A 22,814-nucleotide genomic window follows, 5' to 3' on the forward strand; every position below is an offset into this window, starting at 1 on the left:
CCCTGCAGCAAGGAACCTGATGGCTCTGACCCCACTGCTGTCTGGAAAAATCCGAGGACAGGGCCTCCGCGCGATGCTCTTGATGTGTATGTCTCACGACGTCTCTCTCCAGGTGCGAAGGAGGGTTACCGAAACTGCTTCCTTTCGGAAAGAATGCCTTGTGTTTGCTTGTCCGCCTCTGTTGGGCGCGTTGGGTTCCACCTCTGCTCACTGGCACGGAGCAGGTGGCTGGGGATGTGGCGGGCTGCCCGGGACCCGGAGGCTCACTTTTGCCGGCAGGGCAGCGGGCGCTCTCCTAGGAAGGAAGCGGGCGGCCCCAGTCCGGGCTGTGGAGTAAGCGGAGGCAGAAGTGGCTTGGCTTCTGAGAGGGAGGTGCTTCCCCGTCGCTCTGCCGGGCGGCCCCCGCCCTCCTGGGCCCAGCCCCGACCGCGCTGTGGCTGGCCTGGCCCAGCAGTCCCGGCCTAAATGTGGACACTGGCAGAAAGAGCCTGTGTGGGTGTCTGGGTTCTGAGTTCACCAGGTGGGGACACAGGGGTCCGGTGGCTGCTTTTCCTTTCATTTGCTCACTTGGAGGACTTTTCCCCGGGGTGGATGGAGTGTGGACATCTGCACTGGGGACTGTCTGTGCTGTTGTGCTGAAAGGCTGTGGTTAAAATTCTAAAACGGTCGTGGCTCCCGGCTGGCTCAGTTGGTGGAGCACACAAATCTTGATGTCGGGACTGTGAGTTCGAGCCCCACGCTGGGTGTGGAGATGACTTAAAAATTTTAAAACAGTTCACACATTTCAGACAGGTATGATCCTCTTAGATGGTGCCTAAGAGAAATAGGTTTGTAAAAAGAAAGAAATAGGTTTGTGGTCGATGGTCCAGTGACAAGAGGCGCAAGAAACATCTTTAGAATAGATAGCTGTCTGATTGGGTTCTTATATTTACCATTATTTCCCTTAAAACTGTACAGCCATCTAATATGGAATTTTCAGCGGGTGCATTTAGATATCCATTGCTCGTATTTTGTTGAATTTCTCGTTGAAATATTGTGGCTCATGGATTGATCTCAAAGAGTTTTTTAAAAACTTATCAATATGTAACATCAATGTCTCTTGAACACAGAATTTCAGTAATAAAAAGTTGGCTCTTGTTTAGGTATATTTACTGCCACATAACCCGCTCCACATCTGTATTCGCTTCGGGCCTCTTGGTGTATTTGCCGTGTTCACGTGCTGGGGAATGAGAGATGCCACAGACGTGGCTGTCAGTCCCATGTCGCAGGGGCGCACGTGTGCGTGCGTGTATAGAGTTGAAGTCTTCTACTCACTTGGGGATATTAAATTACTAATTTAGATTGCATTTAAAATATATCATCCAGGGGCGCCTAGCTGGCCGAGTCGCTGAGCGGGTGACACTTGATCTTGGGGTTGTGAGTTTGAGTCCCATGTTGGGTATAGAGTTTACCTAAAAAATCAAAAAGACCCCAAAATCCAGACACAATATACAATCTAGTCTTGATTATTGCTGGTTTTGCACTTGTGTATATAACTCCAGCGCTGGGAAAAAGGCATTGCTTTATTTTAAGGAAAACTCTCTGATCTTGTAGTTTAGGCCATGACTGGCTTGTATTGGGCTTACTTTCCAGGCAAAAACCATTTGAAAATCCGGCAAACACACACACACACACACACACACACACACACACACACACACCCTGGAGACTGGCCAGCTCAGGTGGCACATATGGGGCTGTGCTCCTAGAGAGAGGAAGAGCACACAGGACGAGCTATGTTTTCACCTTGAGGTTTTGCTGGTGGATTTCCCAAACGGGGGGACAGGAAGCAGGCCAAGCACAGAGCAGCAGTGTGCTTGCTATGCAAGAACATGGAGGGTGTCCTTCGGGGCACCCAGAGTGTCTGGGACTGGAGGAGCAAATCTCAAAAAGCACAAACCCACAGAGGAGGAGCCCCCAGTTCTGCACACGAGCCCTTTAAAGTCGTGAGCCATGCACAGAGCAGAGATCTCCACGGTTGTGCGGCTCTGGGACATGGGGGGGTAGGGCAGTTCAGGCCCAGGGAGGGAGGCAAGGAGACACCCTGGGCTTTCAGCAGAGACCCCAGAGGGGCCACACTTTGAACATGAGAGTCACTCCCTCAGAGTAAGACCAAAACCAAATGAGACCAAATTTAGCCCCAACAAGAGCTAAGGCAAAGCTCCACAGGGGAGGGTGATCGTCCCGAATCTATCTGCTCAACAGAAGTCATAACAACATGCAATAAAACCTTAACTGTCTTTAAAAGAGTGACCCCACGGGTAGCGTCCCTGCTGTCTCATCAGCCATGCCTGGTGTCTAGGAAGAGGTGACAGCACGTGCTAAGTGACAGAGCCACGTGACCGAATCCCTCCAGGGAAGGCGGGCACACACCACATTCACCTGGCAGGGACATGAAGACCCACTACTGACATATTCAAGGAACATTCTGGAAATGAAAGTATAATATCTGAAATTCGGTATTCATTACATAGTTTAATAGCAGTCTGCATACAGCGTAAGGTAGGATTAGTGAACTAGGAAGCTCATAGGAAAAAAACCCAAGAATGGAATAAAAGCAAAGAGGCACAGGAAACACAGTGAAAATGCTGAATGCATGAGTAACTAGAATTCCAGAAGGAGATAGGAGAAAGTGGGACAGAAGTTGTTTCCCAAAGCTGATGAAAGACGTCAACCTACAGATTTCAGAAGCTCAGGAACCCCAGAGCAGAATGAATTCCAGAATAAAGCAACAGGAAACAACATCTGGGCACATTATGGTCAAACTACTGGAAACCAGCAACAAAAAGAAACATCTTAAAGCAGCCGGATGGGGCGCCTGGGTGGCTCGGTCGGTTGAGCGTCCGACTTCAGCTCAGGTCATGATCTCGCAGCTTGTGAGTTCGAGCCCCGCGTTGGGCTCTGTGCTGACAGCTCAGAGCCTGGAGCCTGCTTTCGATTCTGTGTCTCCCCCTCTCTCTGCCCTTTCCCTGCTCATGCTCAGTGTCTCTCTGTCTCTCAATAATAAATAAATGTTAAGAAAAAAATTTTTAAAAAAAGCAGCCGGTGAAGACAAGTCTGCCCTTTCGGGGGAGCAACAACTGATGTCGACTCTTTGGCACAGCGACACCTACCAGTACCGCGGGGAGCCTGCCCTCTGATGTGCCCACAGAGACGCCCTTCACCGATCGGGGCTGCGTGAAGACGTTGTTGTGCAAACAAACAAACCGACCCGAGAGTTCACTGCCGGCTGACCCCACGCTGGCTGGAGGGTGGCCCTTGGCAGGCGACCCACAGAATTGACCACGTGAGTGCTGCAAACGCATCTCGGTTGTTTAAAACAACATTTATAGTTTCTTCCAGGGTTTTAAACAGGAATTGGAGTCTAATGCATGACATTAACAGCACAAAGGGTCCGGGATACATGAGCTTGAGTGGTTCTTGGATTCTTCTTGAAGTCATGTAAATAATGGCAAAAGTGGTAAAGTACAGTTAAAGGCTGATGAAGAGAAAAAAATGGAATAAAACTTGATTCATTTGAAATAAGGCAGGCAAGGAGGCATAAAGGAACAAGACACATAAAGGACAGAAAAACCACACAAATAACCACACAAACTAAGATGATCGATTTCACCCCGCTGTGCCTGTCATGACCCATAGACTAAAGACTCCAATAACAAGATGAAAAAATCTGCTTTAAAAAAGTTTACTGTTTGTAGGTGACATAAGTCATAGATAAGAACACAAAAAGCATTAAAGCAAAGCGATAAATAAGATAAACCAAGGAAACCCCTAAAGGAAATCTTTAATCTTGATGTCAAAGTAAACTGAAGAAATCTTACTCAAGAGACATTACAGAATGATGGAAGAGCCAATTCTGTGGGAAATGTGACAACCCTAAGTGCGCGTATTTAGTATTAAAGTATAGGAAGTAGGGGTGCCTGGGTGGCTCAGTCTGTTGGGCGGTTGACTCTTGATTTCGGCTCAGGTCATGATCTCAGGGTCATGAGATCGAGCCCCACGTTGGGCTTTGCCCTGAGGTGGAGCCTGCTTGGGATTCTCTCTCTCACCCCTCTGCCCTCCCTACCACGCTCTCTCTCTCTGTCTGTCTCTGTCCCTGTCTCTCTCCCTCTCAAAATAAAAAATATAGGAAGTAAAAGTTGAATGCTGTCAAAGGAGTAAGACAAGTCCACCGTTAGAGTCAGGGATTTTTGGCACGTCTTCTCAGTGATTGACAGGACAGCAGACAAATGTGAGGGAGGACAGAGATCTGAACAGCTTTCAGATGTTACACGAACCGTGAGTTTCTGTAGTAAATCCATCTGGTCAAGGTGTTTGTTTCATCTATCGCTGGATTCAACTTGCTGCTGGGTTAGGTGTCTCCCATCCCAGTCCGGGGATGTGCCACTTGTAACAGCACAAGTAACCAGTCTGAATTCACACGCAACAGGTGCAGACTCCTCCCAGTGCACCTGAGGCATGAACAGAGTTGAAGGGTAAGTGTGGCTATAGTGCAGGTCTCAGAACCAAAGAACTGGAATCGTAGCGTGTTCTCTGACCTCAGTGAAATTAAATTAACAAATAAATAAATAACAGCAAGAAGGTACTGGAATATCCCCTAAATGTTTGGAAATCAAACAACATACTTCTAAATAATCCCCAAGTCCAAGAATAGGTCACAATGGAAATTATAAACTATTTTCCACCAGGTGATAATGAAAATAGAAGCCATCAGGACTGACACGATGCACGAGGGGACCTCATGCCTGTAGCTGCACTTAGGCTAATTTGGGGTCGAGAAATGAGAAAAAGAATAGCAAATTCAACCCAATGAACTAGAAATCCGACATCCAGTAGGAAAGTGAACAAAACGGAACATCGGTGTGTTGAAAAGACTAATAAAGCTAATGAACTCCTATCAAAAGTGATCAGCACAAATAGAAGGCAGTGCTAATTGTAAATAAAAGGTGTTGAAAAGATCACCACTAAGATCCTATGGACATTAGACAATAATAAAATACTGTGAACAGTTTTATGCCAACACATTTGACAAGTTGGGGGGGAACGCTCAAATTCCTTAGAAAACACTCTATCAGACCCGGATGTACCAGGTCAGCCGGGGAAGGAGCCCTGACTGTGGCCTCCTCGGGACCAATGGGACCAAACGTGGGAGAGAGCCGGCAGGCTCAGGATGGCCAGTTTGACTGACTTTAGTGGCTCGCGGGGGCTGGTTGTGTGGTGCTGGGTGAGGCAGTGGGAGAGTTGGCTCGCATGTGAAAGACTTAGTTGGAGGAAAGTTATTTGTTATCTCCTGGAATCGGCCAACCCCAGAGGGGCTACCCCAGGACCCCAGATGCGCACGCACCAGAGTCCAGGAGAGAAGGAGTGTGGACACAGTGGAGGCTGCCTCTTGCAGAGGGAGCGCTCGTGGACGCGAGGATTACAGAGCTGCAGTGATCCACAGACAAGCCGACCGCGGAGCGGAGTCTGGCTCAGACCCTGACATGGGTGGGGGCGCCTCCGCTGTTCTTTCCAGTCCGTGGTTCTCAGGGGACCGGATGTCGTGCGTGGCTCTCAGTATATGTGCTGCCAGAGCGAGCACATCGTGCGTGGCTCTCAGTGGACCGGATGTCGTACGGGGTTCTCAGTGATCAGATGTCGTGCGTGGTTCTCAGGGGACCGGATGTCGTATGTGGTTCTCAGTGAATTGGATGTCACGCGTGATTCTCAGGGAACCGGATGTCGAGGAGGAAAATGGATCCTGATTTCTGCCTCAGGCCAAGCACAAAAGTTAATTTGGGATGGATCATAAGCCTGATTATAAAAAGTAACAGGTTTCCTAGAAGAAGCCCTAGGAGAGAATAGCTTCTGATCATGGTGGTAATTTCTTAAGCAGTTCATAAAAACCACTAATGATAAAAGTCTGAAAAAACGGACTTCATTAAGTTTATTAATTTGTCCACTAACAGTATCTTAAAGGGAGTAAAAGGCCAGTCACAGAGTAGAGAAAAGGTTTGCCATAAATATATCTGACAAAAGAGTCCCATTCAGAATACATGAAACTTTAAAACTCTAAGAAAGAGGCAACTTAGCAAATCCATGAGAAGACTTGAACAAGCACTTCACGGGTGGGCTCAGTGTCTCCAGTGGATGGGAGATGTGTGGCGCCTGGGCCACCAGGGGCAGGAGCGCAGAGACCGACAGATCGGCGATGCCTGGTCTCCGGGAAGATGCGGCAGCTGGGATACTCATGTGTGGCAGGAGGGAACATAAATTGGCACAGCCACGTGAAACACTTCTTGGTATCTACAAAGATGGAACGGCCAAGTACCCTGTGGCCCAGGCATTCCTGTCTTAGGTTTATGTCCAACGGAAGTGAGAGCCCCGTTCAGCGGGAGGCATGTATGAGAGCCATCTGAGCACCACCGTCCGTCAGGTCGGATATCCTTCAGCTGTAAGATGGGTGCGCGGTCATGTGGTCATACCATGGAATACTACGCAGCAACAAACAAGAACAGAGCCCTGCTCCAGGCAGCGATGTGGTGACCGTTGCAGACTCTGTTATGAGAATAACGCCGGGCCTGAGTGTGCGATCCCACCCTGAAGCAAACGTATGGTGACGGAGGGCAGAACAGTCATTGCCTATGGGGGGACATTGACTAGGAGGGGACCAGGGGCACCTTCAGGGTGCTGCGGACGTGCAGAGTCCTGACGTGCATGGTGGTCACGTGGGTGCGAACATCGGTAAAGATTCACTGAGCCGTACAGTCCAGGTACGAGCGCTTCATGTAAGGCTAGGAAGCTTCCAAAGATAATTTGGACGTAGCATAGCTTTACTCTATTCTAACACAAAATAATCGATAGCCCAATAAATTTGTAAACAGGAAAGCAAAGTGGGGTTCACATGAAGTGGAGTCTCTTGGAAACTGTCATCAGAGGTAGGCTAAAAAATCCAGACAGCAATATGGGTAGACTCGCGTGCTCATCTGGAGGAACTTGCCCTGTGCACCTGTCTGCAACCTGCCAACTCCATTCTCGTACTGGCGGTTGCTTGGAGTGTCTGATGATACCACGAAATAGTCGTGGAATGTTCGCTTGAATGGTGGATCCTTGTGACAGATCCGATTCTCCTGCGGCCCCGCACAGAGCCGGGGAGGTCCAGGACGGGGGGCAGGGGGGCAGCGGTGCTTGCTGACCAGTGTCCTCGTAGATACGCTTCTGTAAAATCCTAGTCGAATGTCGCTGAATTTACTCTGGTCAAGCTGGTGCCAGCTTCTGAAGCCCTGCTCCTTGACCACTGAAGCTTGCTACTTTGCTGGCATGCTTGGTCCCAGGCCAGAGGGTTCAGTTTTGGGGACAGATGGGCAGAGCGTCTGTTCCAATTTAATGGCATCTGTGCTGTTTCGTTGATTTCAGTTGCTCTTTCATCATTAGCCTCTTCGGGCTTTATTAGTGTCTATGAGAAGGACGCTGTGGGATGCTGAGAGTTTTTCTAAGATACACAGACTGTAAATCACAGGTCCTAGAGGTCTTAGGTTCTTTCCAGGAGTAAGTTATTTCGGTCACGACAGCCAATGAACATTTCCCTCCCTGCTTACGGTGCTGGCCACTAAATGAGTGGCTTGAATGGTGCCCCCGCCCACGCATAAGCTGTGTCCATGTCCTAAAACCCGGAGCCTCTGAGTGTGACCGTTTGGGAAAAAGGGTTTTGCAGAGGTAATCAAATGAGGTCATCTTGGAATATCCACGTTGGAGCTAAGTTCAGTGACAAGTGTCCTTAGAAGAGACAGAGAGGAGACCCACAGAGAAGGAGCCACGTGAGGGAGACAGAGAAGGGGAGGACATGACCTCAGGCCCAGGACGCCTGGACCGCCTGGAGCCCCCAGAGGCAGCGGCCCTGCCCTGCCTGGACCTCGGACTCTGACTTCCACGCCGGGCGACGGTAGATTTCTGTTGCTTTAAAGCTGCCCAGTTTGTAGTGTTGTGTTCTGGCCGAGACAGGAAACTAAGAAAACACCGAAACGTGCTGGGACAGGGTGACTTCAGAGGATGTTTTGAGCGTCCCGTAGCCGCATGGGGGCTGCGTTCCTGGGGAGGGGCCCCGAAGGGGAGCCTTACTCGCTCCTGTGCCTGTGTGAGCTAAATTGTTTTTCTAGGGAAAAATGCACTTCCGCACAGAGAAATTTTTTTCACATGTTCATCTGAGTTGTTAAATACAGAAGGCTGGAATATGTAATTCAGCATTTTAACTGTCGTGTTTATAGAAGCTATGACTAAACACATTCTCAAAAAAAAGGTGGTTCTAAATAAAATAACGTAAAAGTTCACTTCGTCTCCCTTTCCCTCCCAGAGTCTGCTGCCTGACGGGGCGGCCGGGCCAGCAGAGGCAGATAAGTGACTGCAGGTGCGACTGGCACGGCCAGACAGACGTCCCCCACAGCTCAGAGCTCCCCGTGTGCGTCCCCGTGTCCCGGGTCCTGCCGTGGGGGTGCCGGAGCCCCCCGCCCTGGGGACCAGAGCCCCAGCGGCACCTGGCAGCCCCCTTCCTCCGGGCCCTCCCTTAGGAAGGGCGGCTCCTCTCGGCCGAAGAAGCCGCTGGGCCCGCAGGCTGCCCTCTCACCAGCCCGGAAACCCGCCTGTAGCTCTTTTCCCCAGCCCGTGGCCACTTGCCCAGCGGCTGTGGTGACCGCCATCACGCCCGCTTGGCCTCGGGGCTCCTGGCCGCGGGGCCGGGGCCGGGGCTGGGGGAGCTGGTCCCCGTGCTCCTCCTCAGAGCACATCCTCGGCAGGTGTTCGGATGCGCGGACCTCTCGCGGGGGCCTCATGGGATCAGTCACACAGACAAACAAGCGTGTGTGAAACTGCCACTGAAAAGCATAGCATGGAAAGGTGGTCACCGTGAGTTGGGGCTGACCCGGGCCGGTACGCAGCTTCTGTCTGAAGCAGTTCTATACGACGGTACGTGACGATTCCAGTTCTGTGATTTAACAATATGTTTATGCGTAGAAAGGGGACTCCAAAGACAGGTGTCAGCTGAGGCCACCTTGTGGGATGGGTTACTGGTGGTTTCCCCTGTCTCCTGCTGGCTGTCATGTTCTCTGCAGCATTCTGGCGTCACCCCTTCCCCCGGCTGCACCTTCCCTCCTGTCCCCAGCTCCCGCCTCCCCCCCCCCCCACACGTGTGCGTGTGCGCAAGCAAATGCATGTTAAAAGTTCCTAAGTGTAGGAAAATGCTTTACTTCTTTGGACAGGATTGAGATTTCTGAGAGGCACGGTGGGGGCTTGGCACCCTTTCCACGGGCACAGAAACCGTGAGGCGAGCCGGCAGCAAGGCTCCGCGGTGGCGTTGGCCGTGAGCTGTGATGAAGTCCACGTGGCTTAGTGTGGGGGCCATGATGGCCTGAGTGGGGGTAAAGTCTTCCTGGGAATGTGTCCCTGTAGGGATCGGCTCTCCGAGGGGTGTCGAGAAGCCCCGGGGTCCTCAGCTCTCAGGCACGTGGTGGGTGGATGGTCTCACTGGAAAATACAGAAACCCGGGTCACTTGATTTTTTAGATGCCTTTTAAGGGTTCTTGAGAGAAACACTTAAAAAAGAGCAGAGGCTACTTTGCGGCCCCTGCTTGGTGCAGTCGGCCGAGCACCCAACTCTTGATCTTGGGGTCGTGAGTTCAAGCCCCACATTGGGCGTGGAGCCAACTTAAAAAGAAAGAGCAGGGGCGCCTGGGTGTCTCAGTCGGTTAAGCATCCAACTTCAGCTCAGGTCATGATCTCGCAGTCCATGAGTTCAAGCCCCACGTCAGGCTCTGTGCTGACAGCTCGGAGCCTGCAGCTGCTTGGGATTCTGTGTCTCCCTCTCTCTCTGCCCCTCCCCTGCTCATGCTCTGTCTCTCTCACTCTCAAAAATTGATAAATGTTTAAAAAAAAAAAAAAGAACAGAGAGAGAAGCAGCGTTCCCCCACACCGAAGTGGTCATATCCTAGGAACAGAGGTGTGAGAGTGAGGCCCAGCTCGAAGCAGGCCAGTCCAGGGGCCGGTGCGTCCGCGGTTTCTGCTCTGCACAGCTCAGCCAGCGTCATTTCCATGGCGACACGCCCGGGGCTGAGGTGTGAACAGCAGAATGGAGTTGGGGCCACGGGGCAGGGCTCACGGAGATGGCAGCGAGGGTCCCTGCCTCTGGGCGGCCTGGTGGGTGGCCCACGCTTCCGGCAGGCTGGCTGGTCCCCTCCAGCAGGAGGGGCCCAGGGTCTGAGTCGCCTTAGCTTTCCTGGGTCCCGCTGTCTTGGGCTACGTTACTCTGGGGTGCTGGTTTTCTTCTCTGCCTCCTGGGCACCTCCAGGGGCAGCTGTGAGTGGGGTCAGCACCTGCCACACCTGGACATTTGGCAGGGGTCTGAGGGTGTGGAGGAAGACTGCCAGCTGACGGTGTCCACACCCCTGCTGGGGTTCATTCCAGCAGCCCACCTTTGGTCTTGACCGTTGTTACCCTTGGTCTGTCTTCTGGGTGCTGGTGCTGGTGTGCAGTCGGGCAAGTGCCCTCCAGAGTGTAAGGCAATGCGAGGGCCCAGGAAGCTGCATCCAGACAGATGTCCACCTTTCACAGCAGGAAATGAGATCCCAAGATCTGGCTGCTCCCAGCAATCCCAGTGAGAGCTGTCTTCAGGACGTCTTTAGGTTAACGTGTGTTCCAGACGGGGTCACTGTGGTGTCTGTGGGTCCCCGTCGCCAAGGGCACCACTCAGGATAAGCTGCCCAGTGCCCAGTGGAGCCCTGCACACTGAGGACCCCACTGTGGGACCAGGGACCCCAACCCCCTTGACCCTCTTGACCAAGAGGCCACCTGGAATGTGGAACGAGATGATTCTGAGGGTGTGGCCACATCCTGGTGTGGAGTGTGGCCCCAGCCATCTGCTCAAGCTGGCCACAGGGGTGACCCCTGTGGGGCCCATGGCGTCACTCTCTGAAGTGTGGAAATAAGGGTGGGTGGGAGGAGCCCTCCCTCCCCCCTCCCCCCCCCCCCCCGGGCCGCTGTGGCACATTTGGGGCTGGCTCAGGCATCTCCCTTGGTTCTGTCCACTAGCTGCTCAGGCAGGCTCCTTTCCTCCGGGCACAAAATGCAATGCCACCGGCCTGCAGATGTTTGGACAGGGCGGCTCTGCCCAACTGCCTGCTGGGCACCGTCCGCCTGTGGCCGTGAGCAGCACTGCGGGCTGGGGGCCGTCCTCTGGCTTCCTGTCTTTATACCTGTGTCTTTGTTACGATTCTGCATGTGGACACCACGGGGTACCGGATGCTGATGGGTAAGATAATACTGGCTGTGTCTGAGAAGGTCTCTTTCTTAAAAAAGCGGAAGCAGTGGCCTCTGACCTTTGGCCCCGGCCCTCCCAGCACCTCTGACACCAGACCTCCTGGAAGAGCCCTTGGCAGGGGCCGGGCGCTGGGCGTGCTTGGGGGCAGTCTGCAGGGGCCAGGGCCTTGCTGGGGCCGGTGGGCTGCACGCTGACCGGCTGGTCTGCTGTCTTTCAGTCAACGAGTTCACGGTGATCAGGAAGAAGTTCAAGTGCCCGTACTGCAGCTTCTCGGCCATGCACCAGTGCATCCTCAAGCGGCACATGCGCTCCCACACGGGCGAGCGGCCCTACCCCTGCGAGATCTGCGGCAAGAAGTTCACCCGGCGCGAGCACATGAAGCGGCACACGCTGGTGAGCGCGCGCGGGTCCTGGGCGGGGTCCGGGGCGGGATCCGGGGCGGGGCCGGGGGCGGGGGGCGGGGCCGGGTTCTGGGCGGGGTCCTGGTTCCGCAAGGGTTTGGCCAGGGCACACGGTGGGGGGCTGAGGTGTGCGGGAAGGTGATGTGGGGTGCCCGAGTGGTGGGGGGCACCACCTTGAACCCCACCCAGGGTCGGGGTGCTGAGGGCAGGGGCCACATCACCCCCAGCCCCAGCCCTCAGCCTGGCCTTGGCAAGTGCTTCCTCCCCCTGCCAGGACCTCCCCTGGCCCCGTGGGTCCCACCGTGAGGTCCCTTCCTCTGTGCCTGGGCTCGAGTGGTGGTGAGACCCAGCCTCCGCTCCCCCCGTGGCCTTGTAAGACGTTCGGTTACCTGTCTTGTGCGCACCCTTAGCTGGCAGTTGCCAGGGAGCAGATGCCCAACGGATGGATTTGCTTGGCAGGAAGTGACAGGAGAAGGTCGTCTTGACACAGGGAGGCAGATTCGCCAAAAGACACAGGGCAAGGGACTCTTGCGGGTGATGAACGTGGGGGCGGGGTGGACCACGAGGCTCCCCGCAGTGGCCAGTCTTCCTTGGACACGGTGGAGTTCAGGGCTGAGGGTGGGGCCACCGGGAGCTCGCAGCCATTAGATCGTGAGACTGTAGATCCAGGCCGCCCTGGGTTGTCAGGTGCCCAGAGCCCCCGGCGTGTGCCATGGGGGCGCAGGGAGAGGGCGCTGGGGCGACGTCACGAGTTTGGGAGTCTCAGAGGTGTTGAGAGTCACCTGCGAGGTGCACAGACTTGGCTGGAGCCCTACGGCATGCTGATCTGATGACATCAGGAGCAGACCCCCCCTCCCCCAGGAGGTGTGGGGGGACGGTGTTGGCAGTGGTGAGGGTGACCTGGGTGTGCCCTAGCACAAGGGCAGCAGGTGGCAAGGTGAGAGTCTCAGGCCTGACTGCTGGCGGGGTGAGCCATACGGATGAGCGGGGCCTTTTGCTGTGCACGTCCATCCGTGGGGTGAGTGGGGGTCTCTGGCTCACTTTGGGGTCACATCCAGATTTACTCTCCTTGGATCCTCCATTTGGCCCCCTTCAAGGGGCATCCTTCCCAGCCCAGTGGGGGGCACTTATTAGGGGGTGAGGACACCCTGGAGAAGCTCCCGTGAGGTCAGGCGGCAAAGCGGGAGGGGAGACAGTCCTGAGAGTGGATGCACCCAGCCCATCTGACTGAGGGTCGCCCATGACCCCATCCTGCAGTGTCTCCCCAGATGGGGTCGAGCAGAGCGGGAAAGTGGCAGTCCTGGACCCAGGGGCAGGTCTGCGGGGCCAGCAGCCGCAGGCTGGCTGGACGGCACGGGCCCCGGAACTGCCCTGTGGCTCGTTTCGCTCATCTCCCAGAGTCCACCCTGAGAGCACAGGGGTCATGTTAGCAGACCGTGTACAGCAACTTAGGGGGACATGCGCCCCGCTGCCCACGCTGCTCCTGGTCAAGGGATGAGTAGTGTCTCGTCACGCGGAAGTGCTGGAGGGTTGTCACTACCAGGTTACTCCGTCTTTTCTTTAGCAAAACCATGTCATTGCTTTAGGAAGCATCAATCCCATTTGAGGCTCAGTGTGGTTGCTACCTTGGATGGGCCAGGTTTCCATCCTGGGTTTGTGTTTGGGCTTCAGGGAGGGTCATAAATCCCTGAAAACATACCTACCAATGTTTTGGGCTTGCTTTTTTCTGAGGAGAGAATCTGTATCTTCCCCTTTAATTTGCCGGGCGCCCCCGACCCCAAGGAGGCTGAACCCCTGCTGACAGCAGGTGGCAGTAGGGGCGCCCTATGCCACCTTGTCCCGCAGCGGCCCTTCTGTGCAGACGCCGGTGCCCGCTCAGCAGACAGAGGGGCTGGCGGCAAGCTGGCCAGGGGTGGTCTGGACGGTGAGGTCTCAGGAGCTGCTTGCCACCAGCCGGGAGCCACGGGTTGCCATGGTGCCCGCATCCTCTCTCTTTCCCTTGCTTCCGTTTGTTTGTTAGGACAGGTGCCGGGCCATCTGGTGCTGGCCGAGTGGCTCCCTGAGACGCCTTTGTCGCTCCTGGGTGTCCTGGCACAGCCCTCAGTTCCCCGCGTGGGAGCCCCAGGTTTTGAGGGGCCTCAGTGGGCACTGCCCCCCCCCCCCCCCCACTGCCCAGCCTGCTCTCAGAACACAGTTTCTGTTGTGAGAGTGTTGAGGAAGCCTGGGTTTAAGACACAACAGAGAAGGTGCAGGAGGGCCCTGGGGACCAAGTCGTTTCATGCTCCATTTCTAGAATCAGAACGTGTGGGCCCAGCTTTGCCCGTGCCTCGGGACACAGTGGTCTTCATGGCTGGGATTTGTGGGCGGGTTTGACGGGGAAGGTGGACTGTTCATGTCAGTCTGTGGTGCCACTGAGTTGGGGGGTGGAGGGGCCCTTAGCCCGGGACTCGTGAAGGGGTCCCTTCAGAGGGTGCAGCCCCCAGGACAGTGACCCATCAGTCAGGGGGCGCTCCGAGTGCGAAGGAAGGACACAGCTTGGCAAACCCTCTTCCACCATCATGCCACTGGTGGTGTATTTATTGCAGTAACAGTATTTACTCGATTGCTCTAGAACACTGGAGAATTCAGAAAAATATGAAGAATTAAAATTGCATTCTCCGCCCTCCTGCACTGACTGCCCATCCCCCCTGTCCCCCCCCCCCCCCCCGCACTGACCGCCCATCCCTCCACAGGTCCACAGCAAGGACAAGAAGTACGTGTGCAAGTTGTGCAGTCGGGTGTTCATGTCAGCCGCCAGCGTGGGCATCAAGCACGGCTCCCGGCGCCACGGTGTCTGTGCCGACTGCGCAGGCCGCGGTGTGGCCGGTCCCCTGGACGGCGGTGGCACTGAGGGCTCCCCCGAGCTGTTCCCTGGCGACGGGCCCTACCTGGAAGATCCCGACGACCCGCGGGGGGAGGGCGAGGAGGAGCTGTGTGAGGACGAGGACGAGGTGGGCCTGGCCCACGAGGACGCGCTGCTGGCGGCCGAGAAGGGGGACGAGGACTCTCCGCGGGGTCCTGGCAGCCCCCCAGGGGCACCGGACAAGGACTTCTGGATCTCCTAGGCGCCAGGCCGGGGTGGCGCGGCACCACCCTCTCCTGTGTGTGTGTGTGTGTGTGTGTGTGTGTGTGTGTCCTGCCTGCGGCCAGGCCATGCTGACCCCCTTCCTCCCCCATTATTCTGTTCCCGCCCCCCAGACACACACACACACCACCCTGAGGCTCACAGGCAGGCATGACCCCAGGAAGTAAGGGCTCTGGAACCGAACAGCATGTTGGGGGACACGGGGTGGGGTTGAGCCCAGGAGAGCACACAGTCCGACATGTCTGTGGGGACAAATAGATGATCCCCAGCAGGTACATGTAGATAGGGCGTCGAGGGAGCCCGTGTGGCCAGTCTGGCCTCGGGATACACCGTAGCCCTATGGCCAGGTCGAGGTCAGCACTGGTCCCGGTTGTGAGCGTGGTCCCCGAGGCCACAGGCCCAAGAGACGTTAAGGGAGGTTTTGCACACGCCCGATGTCCAGCGTGGAGTCTCCCCCTGCCCCCTGCTCTGCTCCCCTCTTCTCAGCAGCCCGGTCACTGCCTGCGGCCACCGCCGCAGTCTCTTGCCGCTGTTGGGGCCGCCGGCGGAGCCCAGGTCGGGTGTACAGAAAGCCCGTGGCCCTCCCGCCTCTGGGCTTTGGTGCTTAACATAAAACAGCTGCAGAAGCCCCCCACTGGGGCCGGGGACCCCCAGGTGCTATCTTCCGGCAGAGGCAGCCAGGTGGGGACCGATGGGCCACCGATGTGCCACGCTCCTCTGGTGCAGGGCTCAGCGCTCCCCGCGCCTGGCCACTTGGGTCCTTTTGGGGGGCCTGGGCTCTTTGTTCTGCGTGCACTTCCTTGGGGAGCCCGGGGGCGGCCTCATCCCCTGGGCTCCGCCGTCCTCCCTGCCTGGGCCAGTCCTCCTGACCCTCCTGAGTGCCCTTGCCTTGTTGCTGCTAACACTGGAGGCGGTGTTCCTGGCTGCCGTGTGCTGCTCACACGTCCCCGCGTGGGTAACCAAACTTTTCAAGTAGTCAGAGCCGTCCTGAGGTAGTTACGTAAAAATACTTGGTTTGGCATTATTTTCTCGCCTGACGAAACAGAGTTGTCTTTCTCGTCCTCTCGTCGTCCCTTTAGATGCGCTCCCGCCTCTTTATTAATTTTCTGGGTGGAAAGCCAGGCCTGGCTGTGAGGAGCCTCCCCCGGGCCGCAGGACGCACACTGGTCTGTCTTCTCCCTCGTTAAAGCTGTTCCTGACGACACCTCACCACGAAGACATTCCGTCTCGCACCCACGTGGCTCGGGCTTGGGCAGGACTCAGGCCACGCAAAGACTCCCCCGGGTGCTCAGCTGGAGCCCCCGTTGCGGACGGTGGTTTCATTTTCTCTTCTCCACAGACTCTAAGCTTTTACGAGGTTTTTCGTTGTGTCGCATATGTTCTTTCTAGGTGGAAGAGGAAAACGCCACCAGACCCTAACTTCGGTTCCAACGGTGGCCGGGAGCACGTTGGGCCCAGGCTGCTGTTGGGGGTGCTGGGGACCAGGGCTGGCCGGAAGCCCTGCGGGGGGGGGGGGGTCACAACTTCTGCGTTTGTCTTAAATACAGTCAGCCGAGTATCCATCAGTTAGAGGGCCTGCACAGAGCTGTCACCCGGCCTCCTGCACTCCTGTCCCGCGTGGTGACCGCGCGGTGACCAAGCCCTCTCTGGCCGCCCTGCTTGCCCATCCGCCCACGGTGGGCAAGGCCAGCGCAGGGGCTCTGGGACACACTTCCCTTCCTGCCTCTCACCGGTGAGGCCCGGGCTGCAGCCCTCACGGAGCCCTCAGAACCAACCGCGTACCTCCCCGACTTTATGATCCCTTTTCTACACAGACTGATTTTCTTACAAATGTATTTGGAAACCAGACCTTTGCTACCAACAGTGTCTCTGGGTTTCTTACCGGCCCCCACCCCCCCTTCCCGCTCGGGCCGTCCTGCCCACACCCCGGGCCACCTGTGCCTCCGCACTCAGGACACCTCGCTCTTTCTGACCCGCTCGCTCCCTGCCCTGGACCGCCCTTGCTGGCCTTTTGGGGGGCTCGCTGTCAGTGCCACGGGGCATCTTCTTCCTTAAAACCAATACTGTACCGGACCACCGAGGGCCCCGCTCTGCCCGAGCTCCCCAGGCGTTTGCTGCGTGGCAACCTCAGCTCTACGCGGTTGTCCGCCGTCGGGGATGAACCCGTCACCTCTCAGGAGGCGTGGAGGGAAGAGACGTGTAATGAAGGGTTTTTTTACGTGACTGATTTTTTTTTAAATCGATGTTTAAACTAATAAATATTTTTTTATGAAGAGGAAAAAATGTGTAGATTACATTTCACGTTTTGTACTTTTCTGTTTGTGTCTTGTGTTTTGGTGTTTGCAACACCAAAGTGGAAAATGCAGTCCGTTGAGTGGGGAGTTCTTTGGGGTGGGGGTGGGCAGGGAACCCGTATGACTTTTGTATCAAGCTCTGGATCCCGACCAGGTTGTACATTTGGACTCTGGGTTGTGGGGAGCAGTCAGAACACTGCCAGGACGCCATAGGGACCTCGACTCGAGACACACAGCTGCTGCTTCCAACTTTGCACATCTTCCTTTTTAAAAAAGAAAACTCTGAGAAAATGCAAAAACTGGAACTTTTTGCAATATTATGAAAGAGAATCTTATTTTCGCTCATCCTGTGACGTGTGCGACGCTTAAGAAAGCCATACTTCATGGTGGTTTTTATTTTTTAGCTTCTATATCGTGTTTTGTACGTGGCCCTTTCAGAACTACTTGTAGTGAGGGTGCTGTGTGTGCTTTTCTTAAATATTTATTTTTTCAACATGCTTTCAACCTGTCAACAAAAACAAAACAGACAAAAAAGGGCAGTGTTTGAAAAACTGTTGTGGTTTTTTTTCCCCCTTGGGGATGATCTATATTCTATCAACTCTATATTAATCATCATAAACCTGTGTTTGTATCGGAGACGTGTTTCATACTCGGGGGGCAGAGACTTTGGTAACGGGTCCAGCTGCTACCGTCCGCGGCCACAGGGCAGGCGGACAGCGCACCCTCTCTAGCGGTCTTGCGATTCTTGTCCGCCTCGGCGAGCTCCGGGCCTGCCTGTGGGTTCCTTTCTGTGACGGGGTTAGCTTAGACATTCTTGCAAAGCTTCCACTTTCAATAAACTGGGAAATTGCTGCTCAAGCAGACGCCTCATGAGTGTTTCACGGTGTCCCCTCCTCTGGCCTCAGCCTGGGTGGAGGTGGCCAGAGTGACTGCCCCTGCCCCCCAGCCCTTGGTGGTCTGCGGCTGGCCCCCCACCCCTGCCTGTGGCAGGGTCCCGGTTCCGCATCCTTCCCCCAGGAGGCAGACACAGTTTCTGGAAAAACCCCAAATCTTTAATTTTTCTCCTCGCCTGGTAGGGCCAGGCCCAGACTCGAGACACCTGAGCTTCACAAACAGGAGACAAAGGTCAGCCCCCGGGCCCTGGAACCATCAAGTTAAGTGCAGGCAGGAGGCCCCTCCCCTCAGGGCGCATCACAGACTGGCCCCCCACGCGGCCCTGAAGTTCGGCCTCAGCGCCCTGACAAGTCCACGGGCTGACGGGCAGGGAGGGCAGCCACCCCCAGGGACCCCGGGCCAGGGGGAAGGCCGTGAGGTTGGCTTTAGTGCAAAAGGCTGGTTTCTTCAGAGGCACTTTGAGTGGCAAGAACCCCTCCCCCCCAACCTCTGGGGGTCCAGGGTCACCAACTTCCCCCACTGTTAAAAAGTAGACCCTGCAGCTGGGAGAAGCCCCAGGCTGGGGAGTCGGGGGTAGCTTATTTTTTCCTTTAAAAAGTCCTGGAGAGCAGGCAGCAGCACGGTGTGGGGCATGGGGATGGGTGGGGGGCTCAGTCCAGGAAGTGCGGGTGGGGGTGGGGGCGGGGAGGGCCTCAGTCCAGGGAGCGCGGGCACAGAGAGGTGGGGGGGTGCAGGGGCCATGGGGGGGCTCAGTCCAGGGAGTGCTGGCATGGGGGGGGCAGGATGGGGGACCCTCAGTCCAGGGAGCGCTGGCATGGGGGCGGGGTGCAGGGGGCGGGATGGGGGGCTCAGTCCAGGGAGCGCTGGCATGGGGGCGGGGGGCAGGGGGCGGGATGGGGGGGCTCAGTCCAGGGAGCGCTGGCATGGGGGTGGGGGGCGGGGTGGGGGGCTCAGTCCAGGAAGCGCTGGCACGCCTTCTTCCAGCGGCAGGCTGTGCACCACAGGTGCCTGTGATCCATGCCATACACCTTCCGGCACTTCTTGGCATCACCTCGGGGCTTCCTGGGGGGACGCAGAGGAGACGGGGGCTGATGCGGGGCTGGGAGCCTCTGCCCGAGGCCTGCCCTGGCCCCTCCACACGCACACACCTTGGGCTGGCGCCGAGTCTGGAGGGCGGGGTCGGCACACAGGTCCTGACGGTGGTCGGCTGTGGCTCCGGGCGGGTGGGGGCCAGGCAGCCCTGAGAGGAGACACAGGCGTGTCCTCTCCCCCGTCCTGAGCACCCCGAGACTCACCCCGAGCTGCTGCCTGTGGCCTCACCCACCTGGCAGGCGTCGTCACCTCGGCGCGCCTCGCGGGGTGCCACGGGGCTCAGCACCGGAACTGGGGGCAGGGCCAGCGGGTGCAGCAGGCTGGACAGGGTCCGAGGCTCTGGCAGCTCCAGGCGGGGGGAGGCGGGGGGCACGGAGGCCGAGGGGGACGCTGGAGACAGGCTGGACAGCCCGTCTGTCAGCACATCCATGCCAACGTCCAACTCTGTGTAGTAGAAGTCCTCCTCCCCGTCGCTCTGCTCAGGCTCTGCCTGCCGCCTGCTGGGGACACGGCCGGAGGGGGGGGCGGTGGGGGGTGGGAAGCTGAAGCACTTTGCTACTGGGGGCTGCCCCGCCCCCACCGGCCAGCCCCATCGCACCCCAGGTGCACCAGGCGGATGTGTCTCTGCATCCCGGAGGCCGTGCTCAGCACTTTCCCACACCGCTTCCACAGACACTGGAACAGGACCCGCACGGAGCTCTGGGCGACAGGGGCTGGTGGTCAGGCGTGGCCACCACGTCCACCCTGCCCTGAGGGCTGCCTCAGGCTCACCTTTCTCTTCTTTGGGGCAGGTTCCCCGAATAGGAAATGGGCTGCCTCGGAGGGCAGTGGGGGTGAAGGGATAGACGGAGAGGACCGGTCACTGGCCAGGTCCCAGCCCCAGTCTCCGCTGCTGCTGCAGCTGCCCAGTGGCCGCACCAGGGCCTCCTTCCAGGGCTCCAAGCCAGGCTCTGTGGGGACACACCAGCACCCATGTTAGGGCTTTTAGCGGGCTCAGCCTGCTCCACAGAACCCGCCGCCGCAGGGCCCTTAACTCTGGGCCTCCACCTGTTTGCCTGTTCACTGGTGAGCTTGGTGGGAAGGCGGTGGCCAGGAGAAGCTGGCGCAGCACAGGGAAGGATAGGCAGAGACATCCTGTGTGGGGATGCCCAGCCCGCCAGGTGGAAACGGATCAGAGAGGCCCGCACACCTGTGACACTGGCTTTGGTCTCAGTGAGAGGCACTGGGGATCCTGAGGTCTATTTCAGGCCTGGAGAGATCTATTCGCAAAGTGGTCTTCCAGGCAAAGGGCAGCTGCTTGCCCCAAGGGGGAGGCAACTACGGTGTCCTGGAAAGACAGTGGTCCTGCCTCCCTACCCAGGCCGGGTGTCCAAGTCTCACCTGGGCTACAGGCTGCAGCTGGGGCCCCCAGAAGGAGGGTGCTGGTGGACAGACTGGTGAGGGCTGCCGCAGCCATGACCTCGTCCAGCCGGGATTTTCCTGGGGGGTCTCTGGAAGAGACGTGGGTGGCATCCAGCAAATACTTCAGGCATCTCTCCTGGCCCTGCGCACGCGTGCGTGCATGCACACGTGTGCGTGCACAAGCGCGCGATCAGGCGCCCGCTCCCTCCCTCCAGGCACCGGGCCCGGAGGCCCATCTCCACCCCCCAGCTCAGGTTACAGAGCCCCAGATCTCCAGGAACCTCTGGGAACATGGCCTGGGCTGGGGTCTCCCCAAAGTCTGAGTTCTCTGCAGCCTGGGCTTTGTTCCACCATGACTTCTTCAGGGCCTGGAACTGGACAGGGGTCTGAGCGCAGCCTCCCCTCAACCAGGCCAGGCCAAACCCAGCCCTCCTCCCCCAAATCACACATTAACCAGCGTTGTGCAACAGCAGCTGCGGGCCCATGCCAGGCCTGGAGGGGAGGGAGCAGCCAGCAGTCGGCAGCAGCTAGGGCAGACTGGGCTCCAAGCGCAAGCAGAGTCCCCAGGCCCCAACAGGCCAGGCCAGAGCCCGCCTCTACCTGAGAAGCCAGCCCCGGGTGTGGGGCACCCAGGAGGGTTTCAGGCAGGGTAGGAGCCGGCAGTCAGAAGCCCTGGGATTCCTGCACCGTCAACCTCACGCCAGCCTGGCAGCCTCTACTGCACAGATTGACAGGGGCCCCCTCCCAGCCCTGCGCTCTGGCCCCAGAGCTTGGGGGGCACAAGGAGCGCTATATATTGCTAACTTGTGCTCAACTCCTCCAGGGCTGGAGAGCTAGGGAGGGGGACACAAAGTCCAGATCTGGGCCCAGACCTGTCCTCCACCAAGAGCCCCACCGCAGGGTGGGGTTCAAAAAGGCACGTGCCCGCGCCCCACCCACCACCCCTGCACACGCCAGCGCACGTGTGCGCACGCCCACCTCGGCCTGGCGCGCGGGACCCTGGCTCACCTCTGCGCTGGCACCGGGATGTGCGCCGACGGCGTCGGGGGCCCCGCCGCTCCTCCCGCCCCCGCCCACGTCCCCGGGACCCCCAGGTCCGCCGCCCGCGGCTCTGGCTCCTGAGGCAGCGCGAACTCCAAGCCCGCAAAGCCGCCGCCCACGGCAGGGCCCTGCGGAAGGGGCAGGCTCAGCGGGGGCGGTGGCTCGCGCGGGGCGGTGTTTCCCAGCCCCCACCCCGGATCCGCTCCGCACCCGCCCCCCAAACCGGCCGCGGCCGGTGGGAACAGCGCGGCCCCGCCCCCGGCCCCGCCCCCGGCCCGGCGCGGCGGGAAGAGCTCCCGGGCAGCCCCGCACTGCCAGGCCCGCGGACACGCGAGGACCTACGCGGCCGCCCCCGCCGCCCCGCCCCCGGGGGCCCAAAGTTTGTGCGGCCCCGACGCCATCTTTGCAGCGAGGGAGTTTTGTCGGCGCCCCGCCCTCCGGCGCCCGGTACCTGCGGCGGCGCGGGCACCGACATGGGCGAGGCCGCGGGGTCCCGGCCGGCGGCACGGGGCGGGGGGCGCCCGCAACCCGGAACGGGCACCGGAGAGCGCTCGGCCTCCATGGCCGGCCGGCCGGGTGCCGAGGCTGCAGCGGCGAGGGCGGACGCTCAGGACACGGCCCCGGGCCGGGCCGGGCCGGGCTGGCCGGGCCGCCGACCCCCGCCCTCAATCGGCCGCCGCCCGCGCCGCGCGGCCGGGAGGCTGCCGGCCGGCCACGCCCCCTTCGCGCGGCTCGCGCGCCCCGCCCCGCGGCCCCGCCCCCGGCGCACGCCCATTGGCTCTCGCGCTGTATCAACATTCCGAGGCGGCCGGCGGCCGGGGCCAGCCGCGCTCCCATTGGCTTGTGCTCCGAGGCCCGGCCCCCGAGCCGGCAGCTCCCGCGCGGCCTGGGGAAAGGGCCCGGCTCGCGCGGCACCTCGAGCCCCCGCCGGCCCCTCGCCCCTGCGGAGCTCCCGGTGCCAGCGGGACCCCGCCGCCGGGGAGGGCCGGCTTACTCGCGGGTGTGCCCGCGCGCGGAGTTGCCAGATCCGGGGAAGGGGCCGCGTCTCCTTGGCGGGCTTCCCGGGACCAGGTTATTCTTTAACGCACGACTGCCCACCTACCCCCACACCTTATGTAACACCAGGGGCTGCGTGGCGAGGCCCTCTCTAGTGTTCAGGGTCCAAGTCCCACCCTGGGGCGGCCAGCTTGAGGGCCGGCTGCAACCCCCGCTGAGACCAAATGAGCTTGGGGACCGCCACTCCTG

At 58.3% G+C, this 22,814-nt stretch overlaps 2 protein-coding genes across 12 annotated transcripts in view; one reads left to right on the forward strand and one right to left on the reverse strand.

Annotated features, from left to right (window-relative positions):
- Positions 1-17,130, forward strand: part of ZBTB46 (zinc finger and BTB domain containing 46) — a 61,390-nt gene extending 44,260 nt beyond the window's left edge. For all 3 annotated transcript variants that reach the window (XM_053199690.1, XM_053199691.1, XM_027046804.2), the window contains exons 4-5: positions 11,540-11,715; positions 14,456-17,130. In XM_053199690.1, coding sequence (XP_053055665.1) covers positions 11,540-11,715; positions 14,456-14,827 — 548 coding nt within the window. In that variant the 3' untranslated portion in view covers positions 14,828-17,130. The remainder of the gene's footprint in view (positions 1-11,539; positions 11,716-14,455) is intronic.
- A 1,041-nt stretch (positions 17,131-18,171) lies between these two features.
- Positions 18,172-22,571, reverse strand: SLC2A4RG (SLC2A4 regulator). 9 transcript variants are annotated; one of them, XM_027046805.2, is made up of 8 exons: positions 22,021-22,266; positions 21,537-21,697; positions 20,508-20,617; positions 19,899-20,077; positions 19,726-19,826; positions 19,360-19,627; positions 19,184-19,275; positions 18,172-19,097 (listed from the first exon to the last, which is right to left on the reverse strand). In XM_027046805.2, exons 1-8 carry the CDS (start codon positions 22,129-22,131, stop codon positions 18,986-18,988), a joined length of 1,134 nt encoding a protein of 377 aa, XP_026902606.2. In that variant the 5' UTR covers positions 22,132-22,266; the 3' UTR covers positions 18,172-18,985. The 9 variants fall into 9 exon arrangements, with proteins under 9 accessions (XP_026902606.2, XP_026902607.2, XP_053055671.1 ...); XM_027046806.2 differs by having other exon boundaries at positions 19,360-19,624; positions 22,021-22,262; XM_053199696.1 differs by lacking the exon at positions 21,537-21,697 and having other exon boundaries at positions 19,360-19,624; positions 22,021-22,571.
- Between the last annotated feature and the right edge of the window lie 243 nt (positions 22,572-22,814).

This window comes from Acinonyx jubatus, chromosome A3, assembly GCF_027475565.1.
Source record: "Acinonyx jubatus isolate Ajub_Pintada_27869175 chromosome A3, VMU_Ajub_asm_v1.0, whole genome shotgun sequence".
NCBI classification, from domain to species: domain Eukaryota; kingdom Metazoa; phylum Chordata; class Mammalia; order Carnivora; family Felidae; genus Acinonyx; species Acinonyx jubatus.

Coding starts and splice junctions, on each gene's coding strand:
- SLC2A4RG (XM_053199692.1), bottom strand. CDS start 22,406: ATGGGAGCGCGGCTGGCCCCGGCCGCCGGCCGCCTCGGAATGTTGATA. Junction 21,698..22,020: donor CGGTGCCCGCGCCGCCGCAG/GTACCGGGCGCC, acceptor CCCCTTCCGCAG/GGCCCTGCCGTGGGCGGCGG. Junction 20,078..20,507: donor AGCTGCAGCCTGTAGCCCAG/GTGAGACTTGGA, acceptor GTGTCCCCACAG/AGCCTGGCTTGGAGCCCTGG.